This window comes from Dinoponera quadriceps, unplaced genomic scaffold, assembly GCF_001313825.1.
Source record: "Dinoponera quadriceps isolate SergipeBrazil2010 unplaced genomic scaffold, ASM131382v1 scaffold4009, whole genome shotgun sequence".
Classification (NCBI taxonomy): Eukaryota; Metazoa; Arthropoda; class Insecta; order Hymenoptera; family Formicidae; genus Dinoponera; species Dinoponera quadriceps.
In genome coordinates, this window is record NW_014557992.1 from 93,062 (window position 1) to 119,339 (window position 26,278).

General features: G+C 55.7%; 1 protein-coding gene across 1 annotated transcript in view; it reads left to right on the forward strand.

The window, feature by feature from the left end:
* The first annotated feature begins 17 nt into the window (after positions 1–17).
* LOC106749606 overlaps positions 18–26,278 on the forward strand; it is a 47,788-nt gene continuing 21,527 nt past the window's right edge. Inside the window, exons 1-2 of the mRNA XM_014629257.1 lie at positions 18–575; positions 7,241–8,637. Coding sequence (XP_014484743.1) covers positions 7,492–8,637 — 1,146 coding nt within the window. The 5' untranslated portion in view covers positions 18–575; positions 7,241–7,491. The remainder of the gene's footprint in view (positions 576–7,240; positions 8,638–26,278) is intronic.

Below are 26,278 nucleotides of genomic sequence, written 5' to 3' on the forward strand. Positions count from 1 at the left end.
CCCCCCCTTCTCCGTCGCTCTCCCCTCCCCCGCCACCTTCCTCTCTTTACTCTTCCACCGCCACTCTTCCTTCTGCTCGTCGTCGTCGTGGTCTTCCTATACTCGCCTCGTTGCCGCGCGACGTCAACATCGTCGGCTGGTGGTTACCCGGAGGAAGAGAGGCGAGAAAAAAGGAAAGCGAGCACAGAAGCGGCCGCCACCGACGGCGCTCGTCCGGGACCGGGTTGCGGACGATCTCTCGCCTCTTCCTCCTTTCACGGATCTTCGCCGGCACGTCGGAGTAGCTCAGAGAGAGAGAGAGAGAGAGGGAGGTGACACTTTCGGACAGACACGCGGCACGAATCGGCGGACGCGCGCGAAGACACGGAAGAACCGCGCTCTCCTCGGATCAGTGACGGTGGCGAGATTTCATTCGGGGAGTTTTTTTTCTTTCCTCACGATCTCCACCCGTGGGGAATCCTTTGTCTGGAAAGCGTGTGAGTGCACAGTGGATTCGCCGGTGTTTCGCCAGTGGATAAAAGCGACGACAGTGAGTGTGATCTCGGTTTGACATTATCGTGGACGACGAATCACAAGTGAGTTCTAATTGCTACTTATGCTTTCTAAGCTATTTATATCGGTTTTCTACCGTCGCACGCGTCTGAGATGACTCGTTTTTCGAGCACACCCCTCGTCAGGGAATTACCCTCGACGGTGATCACGCGAATCGATAGGATGGTGGTCGGTGAAATTCACGCGACGTTCGATCGCGATCGGGGACGGGAGACGCGTTTCGGAAAAGTCAGGTGTTTTCGGCAAGTTGTTGGTTGTTGCTCGTCCATCGGATGTGTCGCTTTCGACTAATCTCTTTTTCCTCCCGGTCGGGCTATCGAGTGCGATGTGCGATTTTTAGTTTGGTACATCGACCGACGTATTCGACAACCGCACGTCCCATCGGGCGACTCGCGGCGCGCTCGTTGAACTCTTCATCAACGGAATCGCGTCGAGAGACTTGAGCCGATTACAGTGGCCGTAACTTATTAAATTCCCTATGTGCGCCCTGCGTCATTTTCACTACGCTCGAAAACGTATAGATAAGATGATCACGTGAACGCGACATCCACGGTAGAAATCGAGGAAGTCGACTGTGTGGAGTTTCCTCTGCAACTTCCACGTTGCCCTTTCCGGCTCATTTATATCGCGACTCGAGCGTCTAAATTGCGAAGGATCGTGGGCTCCTGTGGCGCGAAAAGGGCGACGCTTCTCGGTGACGATCGATCGATGCGCGCCGACGGCGCGGATCGACGCGAAATCCGAGTTATTTCCCGAGCACCGGTGCGGAGTGGCCGGAGGTTTCGTTTGTTCTCTCTTTCGCTCCCTCCCCCTCGCTCCCCTCCTCTCTCTCTATCAGGACGAGAAGTAGGCAACCCTCGTCGCCAGGGGTAGGAACGACGGAGGAGAGATAGCGACGTCCGTTCCGGTGCCCGTTGCGGGCCGGTCGCCACACCCGCCCGTTTGGGAATTCAACTTACTGCCACTCGGGACTCGCGGAGTAGAGCGTTGGACGGTTTCTCCGGGATCTAACGGGGGCCGTCTTGCTCGCGAAAGGTGCCGCGGCGGATTTAACCAGCCGATCCTTTAGTGAACATTTTCCCGCGTCTCTGCCGGGTTTTCTCACCGACGTCGGTCGCCGACAGCCGGTCGGGGGAAATCGCGCGTCGCCGAGGCGTCGTCGGTAGACTCTCGACCGGTTTGTCGCGAGACACCGACGACGGAAATCTCTTGATCGGTTTTGCGAAACGTTCAGCGGCGGAGATTTTCTGAGCGCGCGTGCGGTGGCGGGGTTTCCCGACGAGCGATTTCATCCGACCGTGAACGAACGGTGAAAAACAGGCGCGAATCGGAAGTCCGAGGCAGTCGTTTGCGACGCTTCTCGTCATTACCCGTTATTAGTTCGCATCGATTTCGCGCGAAGAATTCGTTCCCGTCGAATCGGTCCGCCCGCCGAGAATGTCGTTTCTTGTATCACCAAGGATGCTCCAGCGATCGATTTCCACTTACGATCGAAATCCTACACAGCACGTCCGCAAGATTCGATAAGTTTTCGAAGTTGCGAAATCTGCTCTCCATTCAGTTTTCTTCTCTCCCAGTTTGTTTTTCATTTCTCTTTTGGTCTGTTTTCTGTATAAATGATGAATCAGACGCGAAATTGCAGCGCGGGGCCGAGCGACGTATCGCGTCGAGCTAACGATCGCGCGAAGATGCGTCAGCATCCCTTATCTGCGATTCTCCTTAGGCGGTGACCCGACTTGAGCGTAAAGCCACTAATCAAACTCAGTCTTCGGTAGTTTGATGGTGATCGATAAAAGTAGTTAAGGATGGATATAGCCTGTCGCATAACTCCTCTCGGCTAAACAAGATTACAACGAGACCGGAATACCATTGTGCAAATTTGCTTGCATCGCGCGCGATCCGGTTCTCCTGATCCTCCGGCGCCGGGAAATAAAACGCGCGGATAAAGGGATTTTCGCGGAGGTCTCGTGGAGTCGCGTCTAGAGCCGCCCTCGACGCGGCGTTTCCTCCAGATGCTGCGCCGGCAACTTGAGTATACCGCGCTAATTACGCGGCCCCGTTACAATCCCTGTTCGCGGAGTCCCGTCTGAAATTCTGCGTGGCTGGTCATGCGTCAAAGACAACGCGTCTATATTGATCGAAAATTGCCTCGCCTATCGTCAGCCTTACGGACGACTTCGTGCCGCTTCGTCCGCCGACTCGTGAAGTCATCGTCGCCGGGATTGACGTGTGCGCGATCTTCCGCCGAAATCGATGCGGCCCCTCGCGGTTTCTACAACTGCGTTAACCGAATCTTTCCGGGGAGATTGCCGCGACTCGCGAGCGTTCCGGTAATTAGTAGAAAGTCTTAACGACCGGTCGTGAATTCAGCGGGAGTAACGGGCGCGCGAGCGAGCGGCTTTTTGCCCAGAGACCTCTCTCTCTCTCTCTTCCGATTCAGCCGACGCTCAGAAATTTTCCCCGGCGCGCGAGATCGCTTCGTGATTAATTTAATTCCGCGGCAATTATCATCGATATCATCGGCGATGCTCATCGCAAACCAAACACACCAATACACACCCCGCGCGAATATCTCGCGCGTTTCGCGTTAAGAGACAACGTGTGCGAGCTCCCAACGCATACGCAATAAATTTCGCTCTCGTTTGCGATAACAAATAAAAAAAAAAAAAAGCGTCCCGCTCGTGCGGACGGTTTAAAATAGCGGTCGCAAATTTGCCGATCGGCCGCGAGACGCCGTTACGAAAGCGATCGACGGGTCGGGACGGGGCGGAGGAGCAGCAGCAGGAGGATGGTGGTGTCCTGCGCGGGAAACGGATAACCGAAACTGCCGCGTATGCACGCGTACAACGGGTGGGCGTACGTGGTAATACAGTGGCCATGCTGCGAGCTTGATTACACATTGCGATCACGAGTGTCCCACGAGCGGGCGGACATAAGGCCTTTTGTCGCACTATGGCCTGCGGGCAGGAAGCACGTAGCGTGACACCCGGTCGCTCGGTGTGCGAGCGGCACCCACATTATACGCCGAGTAATACGTACATGAAGGGAGATAGAGAGAGAGACACACAGAGAGGGAGGGAGAGAGAGAAAGGGAAAGAGAGAGGGGAGGTAGAAGGAGAGAGCGATACACGGGGAGAGAAGAAGGGAGAGAGAGAGAGACCGACAAGCGGCAAAGGGGGCAGGAGGTTGAATCGAGGTGGAGGAAGAAGAGGAGGTGGGGGCGGGAGGGGACGCGCTATAATACTCGGTGGTGGTCCCATGCCACTACGTGACTTGTGTGCGGCTCTAAGCCGAGACATATCGCCGTCCCGGGGCCCCGTTTCTGCCACCTAAAGGAGCGCGGATATATCGCGCCGAGGCCATTATACCGGCTACCGTGCCGGACGGTTCGATCGGCCTTATTGAATTAGCTCTGCCCTCGCACGTTCCGCCGGTCGGGTTTGTCTCCCGATTGTTCGTCGCGGGTTATCTAAGCGCAGCCCGCGGCAGCGGTGGCGGTAGTACGGTGGCTAACCTAATCGGGTCACCTATTCGTGGTTCACTTCGGCGCGGGAGAGAGAGAGAGAGAGAGTTATTCTCTTTTCCCCAACTTTGTATTTTTTTCCTCGTAGCTGCGCTTTGCGCCCGAAGAGCGAACGTTTGCGCGCTCGGTGAAGTCGTAACGCGATAACGTGACTTAGAGCCTCGTCCCTTTAGATACTCGTCAAGTTTTCCTCTGGACATTAATCGACGATGTGACGCTCTGAATCTTGTAATCTGAGAGAAAAAAACTCGTTTGAAGTCGCAACGTCGCTCACAGAGCCGTCTCGTGTTTTCCGTCTCGGCCTGAGCTGCTGATACATATCGATGACATTTTCATAAATCACCGGGAAATGTATTCCTCGATATAAATTACGGACTTAGCTTGGGCTCGGCGTGTCACGGGTCGCGGCCTTCGTGCTGAGCCGAGATTTGTCGATTGCGTTGACGTTACCTTCGTTGCGTCGCAAATCGAGGGTGTCATCCCGGTGTCTCTCTCGATCCGAGAACGGCACTCTCTCGCAATGAAGGAGCGCTCGAACAAACCCGTTGCCGGCGCAGGTCGACTTTATCCGCTTTGCTCTCCCCATTGATTACGTCTCTGCGCGAATTTGGTCCGGTGGCACGGGCTAAATGCGGTAGTTAATAGGTACTTAATCGAGCCATTAATTAAGGCTCTCGAAGGGGGTTCGTGTCTCTCGAAATAAGCCTTTTCGTGCGTGCGCGGTTATCCGGCGATGATAGCGACTACTTCATCCTCCGTTCTCGCTTTCTCTTTCTCACTTTCGTTCTCTCGCCGGCTCTCCGTCATTCGAAGGAGTCCACGTACACCGCGACCCGGCCATTATACCAGCCATCGTGCTAGACGCTTCGATCGGCCTCATTGAATTAGTTCCCGCCCGTGGGCTCGTTTCTCGATTGTCCGGCGTAAACTGCAGAGGCCTGCTATTTTACCCGGGAAACCCGACGGACCGGCTCGCTGATTGACATTCCCGAGGGCGGTAATCGCGAAAATAAAGAATCCGTCCCAATGCCAGTCCCTCGCGTGACTCTCCCTGCGAGGGCGGTATCGAACGGTCTAAAGCTGAAATATTTAGGAGTGCATCTATGCTCTATTACAGACGTTACGTCTCGAAGAATAACCCATTCGGTCTCCATTCGGAATTCAGAAGCCTCGAATCCCGATCGGTTCTGCGCCGCCGCCACTCGGCGACCTTAAATCAGCCACCAAACTGCGACGACGACGTGTGTCCGACGAATATATAAACTCATGCGTGAATCAATCAGCTGCTACCGAAGACGAGATGGAAATAGCTTTTCGCGGCTTTCGTCCGGTGGATTCTCCGATCAACGCGCATCTCGGTTCTTTCATTCGGTATATTTCCTACTTCTCTCTTCCCGTCAGAGCTGGAAGGCGACTGTCCTGCCGCTCGTCGTGCTCATTGAACGCGTCCTGCGACCGTCAACAATTTACGCATCAGCGCAGGCCCAAGGCCGCCAACGAGATTGGCCGTTTCCGCGGCCTCCAGTTCATTTTCACGTAATATCCCTCGTCGGGAGCAGTCCGCCGGTATTCCGAGGATTATCCAGTTTCGCCGGCTACGACCTAAGGGCGCCTTAAGTATCGCCCTCGCTCCGTGGCGTAGCCGCCGAGGTGAACGGCGCCGATCGACTTTATTGAATTAGTTTCCGGCTCTTAGCTTCGCGCGATTGCGGAATGCGCCTATTATTCGGCCACGCGATACGTGATTCGCGATCCCCCGTTCGCTCCGCTGCGTAAATTTATATTCAACGTAGCGGGCGTTTAACACGGTCGAGAGAAAGAGAGGGAGGGAGGGAGGGAGGGGGAAGAGTTAGAGAGCGCTGGCTTTTTATTGCGAGCGCAGAAAAATCGTTTGACGGTCGAAGAGAAGTTTCATACATAATTCAGGCCTCGTTCGGCCTGCGTTCGGGCTGCATGAAGCGACGACGATCGACGGCTCGGCTTATCGCGTTTAATGGCTGCACAGACAACGCGCGTCTTTCCCTCTCAAAAGAAGTTCGACGCGTCCGAAGGTCCACTCGGTGCGTTGATGACGTATAATGACGTTTGCGAGACGACGGGTCGCGGTTCCGCAGCGGGTAGCACGCTCTCTCGTCGAAGGGCGTGACGTCGAGGGTGTCGACGTGCAGCGAGGGATGAGAGAAGCGTGCGAAGGGGTGGCTTCATTTTTAGGTCGTTATATCTCATTATTTCCCTGTCCCACCACCGTGCGCGTTTCGCCGCACCGGGCCGAGCGTTATAATCGTTCGATCGGGGTGGTGTTGTTTCCCCCCCACCCCCTTTTCTTTTTTTATCGCGGATGACACACACGTGACGCGCGCTGCATTTCGGTTTGACGTCCGGATGCGCGAGGCGGAAAAATGGCCCACGCGCGAAAGGAAGGCCGCGGCGGACGGCTAACCGGTTTCTCCGCTTATAGCACGTCCTCCGAGAGCGCCTAATTGTCCCGGCGTCGTCGGCTATCCTAGTGCCGTTTTTGCGAAAAGTTGTTCCTGCGCTCCCGCGAGCGCGCTTTATAATTGAAACGTGACGCCCGCGACGAAGGCTCCTCTCGGGCACGAGCGACGTCTCGAGATGCGATCACTTCCCCGCTGTTTGCATTGGCGATGCCTCGATCGCGGATTCGAAAATACGTATCGCTTCGAGAAAGTGCGAAGTCAAACCGGCCGTTTGCGAGACACGGTGAGTCTAAATAGGCCGGCAAACAGAAACTGACAGCTCCTCGGCGGAAATTCTGGGATTTTGCTTACGTCACTCTCGAAATAAACAGTCCTCGGGAGTCTTCGGGCGCTAACAGGTCTACGAGATCCCTTCGTCGAGTGAACTCAAAAGAGAGAAGTCTCGATCGGAGCGCGAAGCGGAGATTTCACGGCGGGGGGTCTCGCGAGCCCGCCCGGTCGCCGTCTATTATCGGACAGAAGGTGGAAGGCGACGGGAGTCAATTTCCCGAGTGGATTTCTGCCGCGTATTATATCCGAGCAGCTATAATCTACTTCTCCTACTGGCGATAGTCTCCACCCACTCGGCTAGTACTCCATTAGCGGCGCCCTCGCTTAAACGTTTCCGCCGCTTAATTGCGCATAGCTAATTTTCCTCCGTCACATTTCGTCCCTCTTTTGTTTCCAGGCGCAGCATCGCCGTCGTCGTCGTCACCACGTCGGGAGGAAAACCGTCTCGGCGATAATCCGGTATTGTTAACCGACCCGGGGCGGGCGGTGTTCCTCGCGAGTGATCGTGAATGATCTCAGTGGTGTGAGACTGCGTGGCTGCTCGCCAGCAGTGGCCCGGTCAGTGTCGATGTGCCCGAGTCGGTTGTGCTCGCGGCACTACCGTGAAGGAAACACCGATCGCAGCGGGTAGACGACGACGTAGCCAGGATGGCCAGCGCGACGATGATGGGTCTGCGTCGCAGAGCGCCGGTGAACAACTCGCCGACTCCCTCGAGCCAGTCGCCGGCGACGAGCGGCACGTCGTCCAGCAAACGTTCGAGAAGCGAGAACAACAACAGCCCGTCCCACGGCAATCTGAACTCGATGAACGGCGGTTCGCGAGACGAGCCGCCGACGAAGAAGTCCCGCGGGACTTCGACGAGCGGAGCGAAGGCTACCTCCGGTTGTCCCTCCACGTCCCTCGCGTCCTCCGCCACTTGCTCGACGTCCTCCGCCGCCTCCTCGATCACGAGTACCCCGGCAGCCGACAGCCAGAGTTCGAGGAGTCGCGGAACTTCCGTCTCGAGATCGGCCACTCAGACGAAGTCGTCTTCCACGTCGACCGCCGCCACCTCGGCCGACATATCGAGCAGCAGCTCGGTGCTCTCCACCAACAGCTGGCCGACCACGTCGGACGTGGCGTCCTACGCTTCCGGACTGGGCTTGACGGGCGGACAGACGGCTGGCCTCTGCGCCGGAAGCCTCGGCATGCCTCCCACACCGATATCCTACATGTCGACCTCTATGGCGACCTTCGTCGGCAACGCCACGAATCTCGGCAAGAGCTCCTCCGTCTCGTACCTCGACATCTCCAACATGACCGGTGGCTCCTTGGCGTCCGGCGGCGCGAACTCGCTGAACGGCGGGTACCCCGACGGTGCGAAGAACGGCATGGCGATGCCTTACTCGGGGATGCCGAACAACAACAACGGCAGCGGCGCCGCTTCTTACGGAGGAGGCGTGCAGAAGGGGCCGAACGGCGCCGACGGGAACCCCTCGACGAGGAAGTTCCTAAACGACACCATGTTCACCACTTATCAGCCGTGGGTGATCAAGACGTACGGCGACCTCGCCAAGACGAAGACGATCACGATCAAGAAGTACGCGCGCATTCTGAGGACGCTGCGGGGCGAGGAGGTGAACAGCGCGGAGAACAGCAAGTTTCGCTTCTGGGTCAAGAGCAAGGGTTTCCACATCGGTCAGCCGGAAGGCTACGACGCGAAACCGGCCGACAGGATTATCGGACGTCACGCCGTCACGAGCCCGGGATTGGATCCGCCGCTCTACGTGCCCACGCAGCCGCCGCACAACAAGGTGAGAGCGGATTATCCTTCCCCGTAATCGCGCGACGTCTCTGTCTTTCTCCCGGCCGCGAAAGGGAACGCGATTAATTTAGCGAGTGTTTGCAAAACTCGCCTCTCCGAGATAAGCGTGTTGATATACGCGCCGGAGATTCCGATCGGCAAACGAGACGCGACAGATAAGCTCCGCGCATCGGCCGCGCGGAAGCACCGTGGAAATGAGAAATTACACGCGCGAACTTTCAGATACGTTGAGGTATTCGCGGTGGAAGGGCCGAGTGAAACACTGCTCGTATTTTTACACGTTTCTGATCGCGCCGCTGCCGCCGTTAGAGGAGGCCGGGATTTGCATATTAACGCATTAACAGTTTAACGCTCGCATTTCTCATCGTATTTTTGCGCAGCGCAGTTCTCAGGAGGGAGACGATCGAAGAAGGAAAGGGAGAGAGAGAGAGAGAGAGAGAGAGGGGAGAGGTTATAGTAATTTCGTTATGTGCCGACCGTACGTGGAACGGTAATAACGTCGCGAGTAACTGTCCTATATTCAGCCCCGTAGATTCCGCTTTCAGTTCCTTATTCCGCGAAAATTGACTTTCGGCCTTTTATTCGCGCAGATTGGCCGTTTCGCGGGCAGCCCACCGCGGCCCACTGAAATGCGGGCTTTACGGGTCGGTGGATTTATCTCCACGGCGAGTTGAAAAACCGCGAGAAATCTCGGGCGCGGCACGCTCGACAGAGTGCGAGAGAAAAGCAAGGGACCGAGAGAGAGAGAGGGAGAGACAAAGGGAGGGAGACAGAGAGTTTGCCGCGCGCAGATAAGGCGGCCGCTTAATTGCGTCTAATTATGTATATACGCGCGTGCAACGGCGCGGCCGGTGGCCGACGCCGTCGCCTCGTCCGACGCTCTGTCGGAGAGGGGAAAACCGTCGGTGCAACGGCGCTTCGATCCAGTTGCCGGAGCTTTGCCAAGTACGGAGAGAAAGAAAGAGAGAGAGAAAGAGAGGAAAGAGGGTCCGTTCACCACGCCGTTCGCCAGGTCGGTCGGTCGGCCGGTCTCTTTAGCTTCCGCAATTTTCTATCCGCGGCGCCTCCACGGGAATTCGGCAAAACGAACGCTGCGAGGATCCCTCCAGTTTCTCTCTCTCTCTCTCTCTCTCTCTCTCCTTCTCTCACGTAATGCGCCACTTTAGGGCTATCCGATAACGCGCTAAATTACAGCGCGCCGCGTCATCGTGACGCAGTCCTGGAGCTCAGGATATTCCAGGAATAGCTCGCGATTTACTTCCGCATCGGAATGTCTTGATTAAGTCGCGGTCGCAGATAACGAAGTGGCGAGCTAATCCGTAAAATTGCTTTGCGCTTCGCTGATCAGAAATTCGGTTGATAGGTGGGTCGCTCGACCGATGGGATGCGCTTCCCCGATGCGGATCGAAAGCCGTCGAAGTCGCGGGACCTTGTTCTCCGACCTGCGGTGATTTTCTTTCGTCAATTCGACTGAGAACTCCTCGCCCGGGGTGAGTCATCGGGACATACGCATCGTTCCGCCATCGGTGATTGTTTTCTCCGTCGTGTAGATACGTCAGCAGCCGTTATCGCCCGTGTATCTGTGAGAGGCGTTCGAACGTGGTGAACGAGACGACGCTCTCTCGCACTTTTTCCGCGTCGCTCCATTACTTTTCACTCGATCGCGAGAAGCGGACGCTTTCACAGTTCCCCCCTGCTCAACGCAGCACACTGCGCGATCCGGTCTCGCGCGGGAGAAGAAAAAAAGAAGGAAAAAGAAGAAGAAGGGAAAAAAAGGCAAGACATCGCACCTCGAGTTCCTCCGAATCGCCGTCGAGATTACAGCCTCGTTTCCATCCGGCGTTTCCACGTCGATAAATCGCCGCCGGCGAATTTTGCCGCCGATGCGAAATCGCGCCCGGCCGGCGAACTTCGCCGTATCGATCCGTTCGCGTTGCGGTTTCCGCGATCAATCACCGGTCATTATCGGTTATTCCGGTGTAATTGGTATTTTCATTTCGTCTCGATTTCGCGGGCAAAATCACGACGCGATTCTCCTCTTTTCACCCTTTTTACGAAAGAATGTAATATTCGTGCACGCGAGTGTAATTCGAGGCGGGGAACGACGTCTTTCTCCCGAACCTCTCTGGAGACGCGCCGCGCGATCGCCGCCGTTCCGAACGCGTGTCGCGGTGCCGTGGGATTCCGGGCGCCGGCGGGAACTCTTTTCTCACGGAAGGAAGAAAGAGCGCTTAGAATTCCGCCGGCTCCGCTCGCCGACCGACCATCCATCGATCGGGATTCAGTTCCGGGTGGTCAGAACAGAGAGAGAGAGGAGGATCCAGCGGCGGCATTCACGGTATTTTGCGTGCCTTCCCCGTCCTTCGCCGCGCGTTCGTCCGCCCGCTCGCAAAATATCGCCCGCTTGCGACACTCATTTTTCACGGTTGACCGTCGTCGAGGGCCGTGAGATAACAACGGCGCGGAGGAAAGGTCCGCCACCGCAATATCTCTCGCGGGAGGAGCCCTTCTCTTCTGCTCCGCTCGCTCGCTCTTCCTCGCTCGCCGAGGGTGGCAGAAGAGTAGGTCTGGCCGGCTAGTCATTAGTCACTTTCCGAAGCAGAGGCACAGACAGGCCGCGCGGCTCTCTTCCTCCCGCCTCGCTTCCTCCTGTTCCGCGTCGGTGCCTCTCTCTTTCTCCTCGCGGCGCTCTCTCCTATTCTTTCCCTCCGCATTCTCGCGCTCTCTCTCTTCGTCCCGCTCCGTGTACTCCTCTCTTTCTCTCGCTTCGTCTCGCCGCCGCGGGGTTCCCTGCCTCTCCGCACCCTTCCTTCCTCTCCCCGTGCATCCCGCCCTCGCTCTCCGAGACCCAGAGCGGTAAGTCTCCCCTCTCAGGCTCCGTCGGCTGTGGCTTCGAGACGTTCTCGCTTGCTCCCCTCGCAGAAGAGAAACGCCGCCGCGCTCGTGTTCGCTTCCTCTCCCGGTGCTAAGCCTCTCGCGCGTCTATCTTGATTGAGAGGGAGCGTCTCTCGACGCGAAGTAAGAGAGAGCGAGAGAGAAAGCGGACTTACCGTGCCTACGGTGAACCCGACGAGGACGTAGCGAGAGAGAGGTTGTCATTGATCGTCCCGACTGCGGCTCGCGAGCCGCTAAAGGTCCCGTACAAGCCAAGGGCCCGTAGACGGTGTGTGCGAGCACACGTGCGTAAGCCGTCCGTGCGGAAACGCACCGCTCGAATCGCAGCGTTATCGGGTGGGTCGTGCCGATCAGATACGTAATGCAGCAGCGATAAGAAGCGGCGAGAAACGCGATAATCATGCCGCGCGGCTCGAGTGAAAAAACGAACTCTCATCGCGAGACACGGCGATTATTCCAATTTGCGTCGCCGATTTATCACTATATTATAATTTCTGACGCGCGTGAGAAGCGCGATCGATCCGGACGTCTCCGTTCCGTAAAGATAAATGTTTCACACGTCGAAACCGCGCGGCGAATCCACGCGTCGACGCGACGGTCTCTCGGGAAAATTGCGAGCGCGCGGAACAACGGCCGCGAGTTTCTAATCAATGGGCTAAGGAACTAGGACATCCGGCACGGAATAGGTGGCGACGGCGGACAAGGAAAAAGATGAACCGCGCGCGCACGGAGGTTAACCAAGGCGATAATTCGTCGCTCCGATTTCGCCGGCGAGGGGGGTGAGGCGGGTCAAACGGGGGGGAGGGTTAACCGAAACCGTGGTTCCGAGGGCGTGCGCCGCGACCCTTAGCCAATAAAACAGTTGACCTCCTCCACCGGAGAGAGTAGTAGCGAGGCGGAACCGGGGCCCTCTGCATTTTTGGCGAACGCCACGAATTCTTCGCTAATGGTTCCTCTTACCCTCGTCTTTGTCCGTCTCTCCTCGTCTCTCTCGCGCGTCCGGACGAATGCGGCGCGCCGATGAGGGCCGCATGAATAAATAGCGATCGATTGTTAACCCGGCGCTGCTGTTTCATAAAAGAAAGATCATTATCGGGAAACTCGCGCGGGGAGAGAAGTTAACTTAATCTCCACCGCCAAATTCATTTCTATCGCGTGCAACTTCGTTATTTTTCGTCGATTCGGGTCGGCGCGCGCGCTGCTCTGCAAAGACGCCTGTCTCTGAATGAAAAAAGATCGCAACATTATTAATTTAACGAAACGCGAACAACGGGGATATCAATTGCTCGGGCGCGCGCGGTGCGGTCGAATGTAGTCGAAAGTATGATTGAAATCATCATCGCTAAATTGCGACTCTTGGTGATGACGGACAATCGGGCGTTACGCTGTACGCCGTGCATTGTTCGATTCCGCGAACGAAGCCGGATGCGGGAACGGAAGCGAAGAGCGCGGAAAGAAGGGAGAAAAGAGAAAAGCATCGCGGTTAGTCGCGCGCGCCTCTCTCCGTAATGGTATTCGACCCTGATGTATTCCGTGCATGGGATCTAGAGCCGTGCGCGCGCCCTTCGGCAGCCCTTACCACGGCCCAGCAGCGCTCGATTATTATCACCGCCCCTACCTCGATAATGAAAGTACGTGCGCGCGTTCCCCGCACGTGTTAGTGCCGAGAGCGCCAGGGTTCGCCGCCTGGTTGCATTCGGGCACCGATGGGAAGAGTGCGGCGGGAAGGGAGCTACACAACGAGGGTGGCTTCCAGGCGTACGCTGAGTCACGCACTAAAGAGAAACGCGTGAGGTCTCCGTGAGGCACGACGGAGGGTTCCGGACGACGACGACCACGACGGGAGCTTCGTGCGGGAATCTTTATTTTTAGCGTGCCGCGCCGCGCGAGAACCCGGCCGGAACCCGCGCTCCATTCCCGAAAGACGCTACTTTTTAAGGTTGCACGCGCTTCTTTGTCGCGAAAGCTCTTTAGCGCGCGTGAATGTGTAACTGGGATGCGGAAGGGATCTTCCGAACAATTCTCGTATACATTGTGTCATAAGTACGACGGCAATTTCGGGATCGCGTTTACTTCGAACGACAATAGAGAGCTGTTCATTGCGGAAATTACGGTTCGTCTTGAAAATATTTATCGCGTTAGTTTCGGTGATCAGGATGGGGGACGACTATGCTGCCTGCCTTCGACGCGCGTTTTATACGAAAATAATATCCTAAATTCCAGCGCGTGCACGATCTCCCCCCTCCCTCCCTGCCCCGTAACGCCGGCTGCGCGCGGAGCGGAGGTCTAATGAAATTAGATTAGCGTTACGCCGTAACTCACGTGATATTTTTCCTCGCGGCCCGGCGCTGCGAAACTCAGTCCATTGCGCAAGCGGAATTTTATTTATAAAATCCACCAGCGCGCGATCCGCACGAGGAGAATACGAGCAACGTCTACGGCTTTATCTCGACGGTAATGTTGCGTAAAGATTGTTATCGCCACTATCTCTCTATCGATAACCGAAGCACCCGCGCGCGCTCTCTGCTGGTGCGCTCCCGCTAATGCCATAAGATTACCCGAGAGTCAAGATTTTGGTTCTACGTACACCGTAGAAATTCGATCGAATTTGAAGAACACTACAGAGACTATCGTTTTACCTTGACAAATGATTATTTACTGCCATTTTCTCCATGTTGAATTTTCCTCAACTCTTTGAACCCCAAACATTGATCACCTCTATTGGAGTAAAATATTGCATTTTATGAGATTGTCTTAAAGTACGTTTCTGATGAACATTTTTTCGTTCGAATAAAATCGACCATCGAAAAGTACGATTTTCTGAATGTATATAATCATGTACATTGAGCGTATAAAAATGAGAAGATATTGAAATTATTTTATTTTACAAATATTGTTTTTCCGTTTGTATATAACACAACCGTTGAAGAGCATCGGATGAAATTTTCATAAATGAGATACGTTTGCGTTTTTTCACAAATAATTTTATGTAAATCCGAGTGTCGATGACTTTGCTCTGCGTACGATTGCATATATCTGCTTTATATACGATTGCATATAACTTTATCTTCAGCTAGAAAGACATTATTTCACGGGTTAGGACGAAGAATATAATTTCATTTAGGATGGATTGATAATATTATATCGACGGAACCGTTACTTTACTAACTAACGAAATTTGGGGAAAGCTAAAATTTAATGTACATTATTATATATACCGCCAACGGGTTAAAAAGGCTTTAGAGTTGTTTAATATTCGTTTATCTCAATTATCTCAATATTCTACTTGCGTTTGATCTTTATTTGTTATCTTAAAGTATGTCAAAATTAATTTACTATACAGGAGATGTTCATTTTTTAACGAACCTCTCCCCGCGTTTTTTGACGCACTTACCGAGTGTAAAGAAATACCCAAGTCGAAATTTAAACCGGTATTCGTAGTCTGTCATCATTTGCCAAGTAATTGTAGATTCATAATTTGTATTTGCACTTATTACATTACTTTACACACAAGAAACATTGATTTGAAGAGCCGAGTAATGGTTAATCTGAGGAACGGCAGTAACTGTTTGTAAACACCAAGGTAGGACAATAGCCTTACACAGTATACTTCGAGATTCTCCATTGATCCTTCGAGCTCGACGGGGAATTTGCAGGGTTAATGTCGGGCCGAAATTTCGACTCGGGTAGCTCCTCCATTACTCCGAACGTGCGCGATGTCCGCTCGTCCGGAATCGAGAGCTTCTCGCCGGGTCGATTTGCCGTGTTATTACGTTATTCCGTGTACACTCGTTCCCCGATTTATGCAGGGCATTCTGTCAGACGGACGCGCATCCCGCGGCATAGATTCCGCAAAGTAGACAAGTCCGAAATAAATGTACAAAGACCGCGGCGGATATGCACTCGGGGAATTTCAGATCGCGGCCAAAGTACCGCGTAAACCTGATGTCCTCAGGAACGGCTCTTTTCGACTACTACCAGCGAACAAAGACGTAAATTTTCCTTCGTTAAATTTGTAACAAGCTGTAGATTTAGTACGGGGGCACTTGAGAGGAAGGTGCGCGCGAAGTCTCGTCGTTACCGGTGAAATTAAAAGATGGTCACGAAAGGGTTAACGGCGTTGTGCTCTCTCTCTGCCCGGGGAGGGTGGGCGAGCGCGGGGGATGTATTCGTCGCGAAACAATCCGCGAAGAAAGCGGAACGAAATTCGCCGGGCATTAAACCAAACTCGTTGCACCGGGATACACGGATAGGCGGGAAGGTGTAGATGCAGCACGGCGGCCACGGTAGCGTGAAATACGACGCTGCAACCTGGATTTCCGGACGTTAACTCAGTACGCTTACGGTGTAAATGAACCAACAGGAGCGGAGTTTCTGCTTCACCCCCTCGGAATTCCCGCGCCAGGGATGTATACCTCTGCGTCAAAAACTAACAGGCGAGACGAGGACGCGTGGATCGCGATTCCTTCGATTCCACTGTCATTTACTCGAAGAGTGAAACGTCCAATTACGAAAGAAAATATCTCGACGATATAGGAGCGACGGCGTTGTTCGCGCGCATCCCGGCGCGACTGAGAAACGAGGGAAACGAAAATAGAAAAAACGGACGGGCGACGAACGGTTCCTTCGCGCGATGCCGCGTCAATTTCCGCGTTTTACGCCGTCTATCCTCTGGATTTTCTCTCCTGCGTTTCGTCGAACTCGGCCGACGAGTTCCCAGCGCGGCGCGCGTACCCGTTATAACCACGGCCGTGCCGCGCCGGCGAATATCTCTCCGGTAGCGGGCAGGGAGGAGGGGGGGGGGCGAATTTCGTCGCTGCTCGCGCGCAGGCAGCGAGGAGATTCTGCCGATGTCTCGCATACCGGTCAACATACCGGCTCGCTGTTCATGCTACGCGGAACGAAAGCGCGCGGATCGAGAGCGCGTACGCGCACGGCTGCGAGTTCTCTCCGGGCCCCAACCGCGGCCTCGGAGACCCCGGTCTCGGCCCCCTCGCACACTCGGCGGCTATAACGCGCGGCACGTAACCGCGGCCGGCGGCAATTAGTAGCGGGCCGCCAAGGGAGCCTCGGCCTTTTTCCCCAACCTGCCGCCTCGCCTCCGCCCGCTCCATTCCCTCTCTCTTTCTCTATCTATCCGACTCTTTCTGGCGCCTATCCCGCTCGACCGCTCGCACTCTCCCTATCGCTCTCTATCTCGTTTCCCCTGTTCTCGCGGCATCCCGCTCGCACGTCCGCGCTTTACCATCCGCCGCTTCTCTCCTTCCTCTTCCTCTTTCCGCCCGCGGCGTATCCCATCGCTCTTCGCCGGTACATCTCCCCTGATCCCTCCCCCTCCAGCCGCCCGCCTCTCTTTCTCTCGCGCCGGCTCTCCCGCGGCGCGTTTTCGCTCGGTCGCGTATATACGGTACTCGGATTCCATCTCCCTCTCTCTCTCTCGTTCCCTCGTTCTCCTCACGGTTCCGATCTTCCCGCTCGCTCGCTCGCGTGCGCGATCGGTTTGCACGTCGAAGGGGAAGAGGGGCGGCAGGCAGTATCGGCGAAAAAGCGACGGAGGTGGTTGAGGTTCGGGTGCAGGCAAGAGGAAGAACGGTGGAGAAAGGGAGGGAAAGAGACGGCGTGATGCGAGACAAGGACGGACGAGGGCTGTGCGGTGGCATAAAAAGAGGCGTAGCGAGAAGAGAAAAAAGAGCGAGTAGGACCGCCGTGGCGAAAGGGTAGAGAGAGGAAAGCGGCGGACGAGAGAGACTGCCGGCGCGAGAGACGGAGAGGGAAATGCGGGAAAAAAGCGGTTGGAGAGAAAGAAAGGTAGACAGAGATAGATAGAGACACGAGGGAGGGCCGGGGTGGAAGCCGCAGGCTTTTTGTCCCGCCACCGCCGCAGCCACCCGACAAAAATAGACTCCGTGTCCCTCGGTTCGTCTGTGCACCGACGTGCAACGTGGAGAACATTCCGTCCTTTTCTCCTCGAGTTCCTTGTCCCGAACGCGCGAACGGCGCCAACGGGTCTCTTCCGTTCTCGTCGTCTTCTTCCTCTTTCTTTTCCCTCCCTTCCTCCCCGCTTCTCTTTATCTCCCTCTCTCTCTTTTCCCCGAGGAGCCATATTCTCCAGCTTCTCCGTCGCTGATGTCCCGAGCGGAGGAGAGCGAGGCCGAAAGCGCGTGAGAGGTTGTTAGAGGGTGGCCGGAGATGAGACCGATAGAGCACGCCTTGATGATCCTTATCCACCCGTAGGCGGCCTGGCACCCGATGACGCGGGCGTGGGCGCTTAGGTGCTTACGCGACGTAGACTGCGGATCGAGCCGAGAGGGGTAGACTGGGAGACGACCTCCCTTCTACCCTCGCGGCCGACCGATATACCCATCCGATAACCCGGCAGCGCGGCAAATCGCGATACGTATCGACCCCTTTCCAACGACCGCACCGACCCCCTTCTCTACAAATAAGCTCCCGAACTACTTACTCGCTCGCGGTCCCATCCGGGAAGCTACGTCGCTACGTTCCATCCCTCTCCCTGTGGGGTATTCCGGATTCGCCGTATCGGCTGCGATAGGTAGCGTCGATTATACTTCTCTCCGTGGCACCATCAGGCGGCCTTTAGGATTTCTGGCAACGACGGTGATTTCGAGAGGCCATCGCGCGAATTATAGCGGCTCCGAAGGAAGCTGGGTTAATTAGGCGCGGTTACGTCAGCGGGAATTAACCCACTAGCAGTCCGGCTAGACGCTCCTCCGTCTTTAGGATGCCGTTTTTCTCCGACTGTGTTCGCCGGTAAAATATACGACCCGCTGTCGGATTGATTTTCGCGCGCATGATTCCTCGACGTGTCATTAGAGAAGAAGGGCGCGGGAATTATCAAGCGAGTCCGTCTATTCTCTCTCGCGAGAGACTTTTCGCGAGGATATATCGATCGCGGTTACGACGGGGATTCGTTTCCTCGAGACGTTTCGGAACACCTTAACGGTTACTCATTTCGTAACGGCGAAACGTTACGAGATCGCATTGTCCGTCCGTGGCGCGCTGTGCGCGGCGCGGTAATCTGATCTCGAGATTAAACTTGACTACTACATGAGCCGCTTTCGAAATTGCCACCTCTGAATTAACGTTATTATTAAAGCGTCGCGTATTGCGACCGCACGTTAGCGATAACACCACCATGTCATTTATATAATATATCAATCGTATAAATATATATATGTATGTATATAAATTAAAACGTATCGACCGCGTTGCATATCGCGATTACTCCCGGCGAGATCGAATCGCCCGAGATTATTTCATCGAGCTACGCGGGATTCTCCCTCTCCCCGTCTTATTTATAGATATCGCGAGAGCTTCGCGTCTCTCGCGCGGCAAAATCGCGGGTGATATTTTCACGAGGATCGAGTCCCTTTATCGGTACCGCGCGCGTGCGCGATTCCCCTCACGGCCGGGTCGCGGAGGCTCGCATCCGGCACACGTTTCCCTGGCTCCCCGGGGACGGCGATCGCCGGGGCCGTGAAGTGAATGCCGCGCGGGTAAGACGAGGACGGCGAGAGAGATAGAAACGAGCCCGAGTGAAACTCCTCGCACCCGGTATCCGGTATCCACGGCCAATTAGCCGCGCCTCTCTTACCACCGCCCTTCGGCCGTTTCTGTTACTTTCTTTGTTATCCGCCGCTATAAACACCGCCGGGGATGCCCCACGGTGCGCACGTTGTACCAATTTATGGGCCGCGGCTACCGGAAGCGCTCGACCGGCGCTCGAAAGCGATATTGTCATCTCTACGTCGGGACTTGATTGGAGGTTCATCGGACGTACTTTGTTCTCGGCGAGAACTCGCCACGCGGATTGAACTCGATGTTGTAGGAAAATAAAAGAGCCCCGTGTTCGGGGGACACTCGCGTCGCGAGAGAGGCGGAATGAGATCGGATTGAATTTCTAAACGGCGCGGAAATCGAATATTTGTCTCGTTTTGAAAACTCGGGTAATCACTCCGCCTGCAAGATTCAATTAGTCGATCTCATTCCCAATCCCTCTCTTTCTCCTCTCTCTCTCTCTCTCTCTCTCTGTCATAATGACACGAAGATCGGAAACTGCGAGACTGTTATTGCGTCACGCGTCGGGATAATTTCACGCTTTATAGCTGCGCGCAACTGTAAATATTTTATTGCTCGCGCGCCTCGAATGCCGTTCCTCGGCACGTAACCCGAAATCGCTATTTATGGGGCGTCCGTCCGTCGGCTACATACGGACACAATCCGAGGAGGCACGGATCCGACATAATAGGAGTTGGAGACGCGCGCGTAAGCCTCGGAAAGAGAAGGCTCGCCCGCCTATTTCCAGCCGGCCGGTCCCAAAGTCTCGACAGTGCGTACCTGGCCGGTAGCCCATAACTCACCGTCGCACGCGGGAAGATCTATCATCGACCTTGGAAAAGAGGTAACGACCGGTCGCAGGCGACGACGAGAGGCCTGCTCATTGATTGCGGTCAGCCGGAGGCTCGAGTTCATTGTGTCACGCTCTGCGGGAATTTTCGGCAATGCGCCCGGGTCGTTCTTATGTAGACGGCCCGACCCCGCTACCGGTGTTTCGTACGGTTTGTTTGTCGGCCTGCACGTGATCGGCCGACTATTAGAATTCAGACGAATCGGTCCTCTCTCTCTTTCAGCGTTGCTCTCTTCATTAAGGCGTGCAAATCCCAGGCGCGTTTTTCGAGCTTCGGCTTCGCGTTCGGAATAAATCGAAGTCCCTCCTGGCAGTTTCCGCAAATCCGCCGGTACCGCTGACGGCGCGCAGGAGGCAGTCCAACGAACGTCCGTCGATCGCTTCAGCGGCGCAATTAACCGCGCGTTTATCGCCGCGATAAAACGCGCCGCTCGCGACAATTACGCTCACAGATTATTCCTTCGAGTTGATTCCACGCAGCCAGGTGGAGGGTCTTTTCTCCCGACGACGGAATCGGTACGCGCTTTTATTCGGTGCGTTACGCTTCGGATATAGGCGGCGGCGTTATCGCGCCACGACGACCTGTAAAATGTATAAATGATAGCACGCGGATAGTTATCGGAGGCCCCGGTTCTCGCCGTCTCGCCGCCGCCGGAATTATCTCCCTCGACAACGATATCGATTGTCCCGTCAGATAGCGCGGCCGCGTGAGTCGGCACTTCGTCGTTCCGCTTCTTTCCTTTTTGATCCGCCGGCGGGATAAGCGGGCCATGCCGGGCCGCCCGTTCCGGACGGACTCTCCATCGCGACGTGATCGATTTTCGCACCGCGACCGCTCCCGGCGAGATATTATTCCTCGCTCGGCGTGTTGCGGCGACGAGCGCGCGATCGATACGCCCGGCGATCTGTCCGCGGAGCGTGGCGCGCACCGGCGCAATTTTCTTCGACTATTTAACCGACCGCGACGAACTTTCTTCGAATTCTCGGGACACCGCACGGCCGCCGGCTGGTACTTGGCCCGCCCCGTTTCGCTCGTTTTCTTTTCCAACCAGCGTGAAACGAGCGAAAACTCACTCAGGTCGCCGCAGTCACGCAGCGTCGCCTACCGTCGCTCGTCGGAAAGATCGATCCCCGCGACGGAAACGAACGGATGGAGTGAATTCCAATTTTCCGACTTCGATTTTAATCCGACGAGATGAACGCGCCCGGTTGGTGTAGCACACGCGGATTGATTATTCTCAGCGTACTTCGGTAGCGACCGAGTCATTGGTAATGCCAACACACGCATACGCTCCCCCCGATGACGTAGCTCTAGATCCTGTTTTTAAAGTTGAAAGCCGTCGACGCGCGGCACTAGCCTTTTTTCACGCGCCGAAGCTGATAAGAGCGACTGATACGGGCGCTCGCCGTTCTGCCGTCGCGTTTATTCCTATCGGCGAAGCGTGTTAAGATATTAACGCCATTGCTCATTCCGCTGAAATCAATAACACCCACGGCATAGTTCGCTCTATGCGTAGCGAATATAATTAAATACCGCGTGTTATTTTGAAACCTCGTATTTCCGCCGGCGAGAGCGAGACTCCGTTTCGCCGCTCGCGGATTAACGAGCGAAAATTATCACTCCACGGCGTCTGTGAAATACGGCACGAGCCTGTGCGCGCATTGATCTCTTTCTTTCTCTCCCTCCCTCTCTCTCTCGTCGTCATTCAACGGCGGTCCTTCCGTTTCATTCGATTCACGAGCGGGTCGGGTTCGCGCGAACGAGTTCCACGTAGGGCGACGGGACCATCGATTTCCAGGCGGCGTCCCACGGCGGCGGTGGCGGCTGCGGCAGCGGTTCGTGGCGCCGTGAAAGAAGTCGAGGCACGGACATTTAAATCTAAAAACGGCCGGGCGAAACTCCCGGCCTCGGGGTAATTGGAGGGTCGCGGAATTTGTTGCTTTGCCGACGTGGTGTGAGGGAGGAAGACGAGGACGACGCGAGGTAGAGAGAAAGAGTGAGAGAAGGTGAGGAGGGGGAGAGGCGAGGGATGCTAAAATACGAGCGCCGGTTAAACGCGGGCGGGCAGGCAGGCAGGTAGGAAAGCCGAGAGAGCGAGGGAAAGAGCGCGTGCGTGTTTGTGTGTGCGCGCGCGCCTGTACATATATCCGTGTGCGCAGGCGAGAAAGAAATAGACGGAGGGAAAGAGAGTGAAGCGCGCAGAGAGGCAGACCGGAGGTGGAAAACGGCGAAAAAAAAAGAGCGACAGAGAGAGGGAGAGAGACAAGTGGCCGACGCGATGAGAAATCGCAGAGCGGCTGCGGAGCGAGCGGGCTCGGAGTAAAATGGGCGCGCCGCAAATCCGCCCGCGTATAAGCGAGTTATAAAGCAGAGTCGTCGGTGGTGGCGGCGACGGCAGTGGCGGTCGGGATAAAGAGCAGCGGAAGCGGAATGGAAGGAGAGACCGAGAAACGCCGAGAGACGAAGGGACGGGAAACGTATGCACGAAGCGGCCGCTGTGTCCGGGAAGAGCGGTAGTACCGGTGCGCGCTGTGCTATCCGGAGCGCGCAGCGTAGCGCGGACATAGCACGCGGAAAAAAGGAAGAAGAAAAGAGAAAGAGAGATACGAGAGTGGTTCCATCGCTATCCGGGAAGATAGAGACGGCGAGATGTAATGGGCCGTAGGCGCGAGGTTTGCGTGTAATTGGATTCATTCCCCTGCTGGCGCTAAAACGCGTCCCACGTCCTTCCGCCCTCGTCTTCTTCGTCCTTCGCCGCTCCGCCGCTACTAAAGCCCTAGGTGCGAACCGCCGCTGTCGTCCTCCTCCTCGCCGACGTCCCCATCCCCGACGCCTCTCTCGACCGAATTAACCCCGCGCTATCGCGAGACAGGCGACACGAGGGGTGGCTGGTGGTGGTGGTGGTAGTGGCGGTGGTGGTGGTTCTCCTCCTCGCCGCCTTCGCTCTTATCTTCGTAACTTTTCCGCGGTTGCCCCGCCGACGTCCCTCAGCACTCCCCGTCCCCTCCACTCCTCCCTTGCCGCCGTGTCTACCTTAACGTGCGAAATTTCCAACTTCCGCCGCCGCGGCGGGTCGTAAAACTCAGCCGGTAGCCGCGAGAGCCCTGCTCTAAGCAAGAGCCAGAGAGTGAGAGAGAGAGAGAGAGAGCGGAGCGAAAGAGAGAAAGGCGCACATCGTGTGCGAGCGAACGAGCTCGACGAGAATAGGGTTTCGTGCGCAGCGAGAGGGAGAATGAGAGAGCGAGAGAGAGAGTGAGAAAGGGAGGGAGAGAAGGAGCGAGCGAACCTCCGCGCGTCGCGTGAGTTTTAGAGTGTGTATACCGGCGCCGAACCGGGGCGGATGTAAAAGGTTATAGCGCGTGACCCGCCTTGGAACCGCTTGTGCCCGCTCTTCAACGTGGGCGCGTAACGTTCGCGCCGAACGTGCGCGCGGTGTTGCGTCGGGGACGAGCACGTTTCCGTGCCGTTCGCTCGTACACCGGCGATTCTTGCCGCCTCATTTAAGCGTCAAACGGTGGGGGATCCTCGACGCGGCTCGTGGGATGACCGGCGACGCGTTTTATCGAAACGCGATTTTTATTTCACGGAAATCGGTATCAGGGTCGAACGCGCACGGCGATTCCGAGCGAACGCGACTCTCCCGGTGTATATCTTTCTCCCTTTTTTTTTTTCGACCGCCGAAGTCGCCGATAATCGCCGAATCGAGGTTTCTCGCTGTAGTAGAACGGCCGCCGGATCTGCGGTTGACGCTGTGTTCCCCTTTTGAAATCCGAACCGGCGCTGTGAGGCCGATCGGTCGGAACGCTTTTCGACCGAACGAGCGTACGTGATCCTCTGTTCGCGGGACCATCCGGTGGCTCTGGGCTTTTTGCGCGACCGACGATCGGCCAGCAGCTGGTGTGTCGTTGATTCGACGATACGGGGAAGTCAAACCGAGATAGAGAGACGAGCCGCTGCGGAGCCGCTGGATATAGAGGGGTTTTTTTAGCGTAAAGGTTGCGCGAACGAGAGAGAAGGAGGGAAAGCGTCGTTGGACGGGGATAGTCGGAGGATAAGGAGAGAAAGAGAGAACTCGAAGAGCCTGCGGCCCGAAGCAACGCAGCGCGCGCGGTTCTGCTCGGCTTGGCCCGGCTCGGCCTCGTGCTCGACCCTGCCTGGCCTACAGCGCCTCCTTCTCCTCCTCCGCTTGCTCCCCCTCTTCCTCCTCCTCCTCCGCCTGCAATTCCCAACTCCTCTTCCTTCTCTCTCTCTCGGCGGAACGCCGAACGCGCGAGCGTCTGGTTAATGAGGCGCACGCACACACGCCCGAGCGCACGCGCAGCGCCCCGTCGTGTCCCCCTTTCCCTCCTCTCTCCCTCCCACCCTCCTTCGGCATTTCCCTCCGCCGCCGCCACCCGCTTCTTTCTCCGCCGCCGCGCGGCCTCGAACACAATGCGCCACGTCGCGCTGCCTAGGCGTCACGGTAATGACATACTCCCACATGCATGCGCGCCGTCCGATATCGCACCATCTACCAGCGCGGCGGTAGCGGCGGCGGCGACAGCATCCGCGGTAGCAGCTGCAGCCGGCTGCTGTTGCCGGCCAGGAAGCTACCGCGCGAGCGAGCGACGCCGAGCCGGTGATTGATCGCGCCGCGAAATCGCGCGGCATCACGCGCCGGTTCGTGCACTCCGATGAAACCGATGCGAGACGACTTTTCCGAGATTTTTCCGACGAGAGGGGAAACGCGTCTCACACACGTGTGTGTGCGTGTGTGTAATTATGCGGTCGACTATCCGCGAGTCGCGCGCAAAACGCTCTCTCGGTCTATCGCGCGTCGTTGATGAACTCCGTTAAATGTCACGCTCCGAATAGCGACGCGGGGATCGTTTATACGGGGAAATTGGAAATTCCTCAGCGTTCAGCGCGAGAAGCCACTCCGATTTCGCGATACGACCCGCGTGGCTTGGGAGAACGTTCGGAATAAAAAGAGCCCAGTGGGATCTAACGTCTAACTTTTTGCGCCACGCGGGAGATAAGCGTTAGCGGTCGAGAGGTGTTTAGAATTGCCCTTCTAATCGTTTCGAGTCGTCTCGCGACTTGGCCGACTCGAGATTCGCGGAAGACACGTCCGATTCGCCGATACACTCGCGCAGATCGATACGGTCTGGATCGGCCGTGGTCTGCAGGGACCGATATTCCCGCATGCAATCAGATATCGCGGTACCTAGCAACAGCTACACGCCGGTAGCTGCACCGATGACGATGGCAGCAGCAGCCATCGTATCGATGCAGCTGGCCGTCGTCCTGGGATAGGAAGCTATTCCACGGACGATCTAATACGCCGGATCTTAACCGGCTGAGCGATGAAACAATCAAGATCGAATGACCTCGCGGGATGCAAATAGCTGCGGACACCGTCTTTTTCACCAGATAATCTCGAAATAAACACCCGGCGCGCATCGATTGTTCCATTTACGCGACTCTTTCCGAGACGTCGCTCTTTTCCCTCCCGTCAAATTCCGCTTTCGTCGTCCGCGGTGTCGCGATTAATTATCGGCGTGAGAACAGAGGACGATCCCAAATATTAGGCGAAATAGGACTCGAATCAACTGAAATACTAGAGGTGTTCCACAGTTCACGATAATTATTTTATGAGGAATTTAAAATTCCGCATAAGACCAAAGTTCAAGTACGTTAAAAATATTGAGGCATCGATAGTTTTCGAGATATAAGCGGTTGAAAAGGTGGAGCTTTTCATGAGTTTTAACCTTCGGACGATTAAACTGACGACAAAATGATTTTCCTCGATTAACTTCAAACGATTTTTAATTCGATTTAATACGACACTTGGCTATAAAGATTAGAGATTGAAAGGTTGTCGTAAATAACGACCTCCCTCGACATTTTCGCATTGGAACTTTCTCAGAATGTTAAAATGAATTTATTACTAAAATATCTCTCGTGAACTTTGGGATATCCTGTATAAAAGAGGCCAACGTTTATCTTTGTCACCTTGGCGAGGAGGCAATTGGGTGTCTAGATTCCCGTTGCGGAGGGACAGAGATGAAGAACGTGTCGAGAAATACACATCGATACGCAACAATAACAAGGTGATGGGCGAAACGGGGATATCGGCGGAATCTTTGCGCTCGCAATCCGACCGCGATTTCTATTCTCGGTCACGCTATTTTTTTCGCGACGCGTCGTCTCCGCCGGCGGCGTATCGGAGCGCCGCGGGAATAAAGAAGGGCGCGATAACGTTGGAAAAGCGAAAAAACAAAGCGTGCGCCGTGGAGTAAGTGGAGACCGGCGCCACGATGAGGT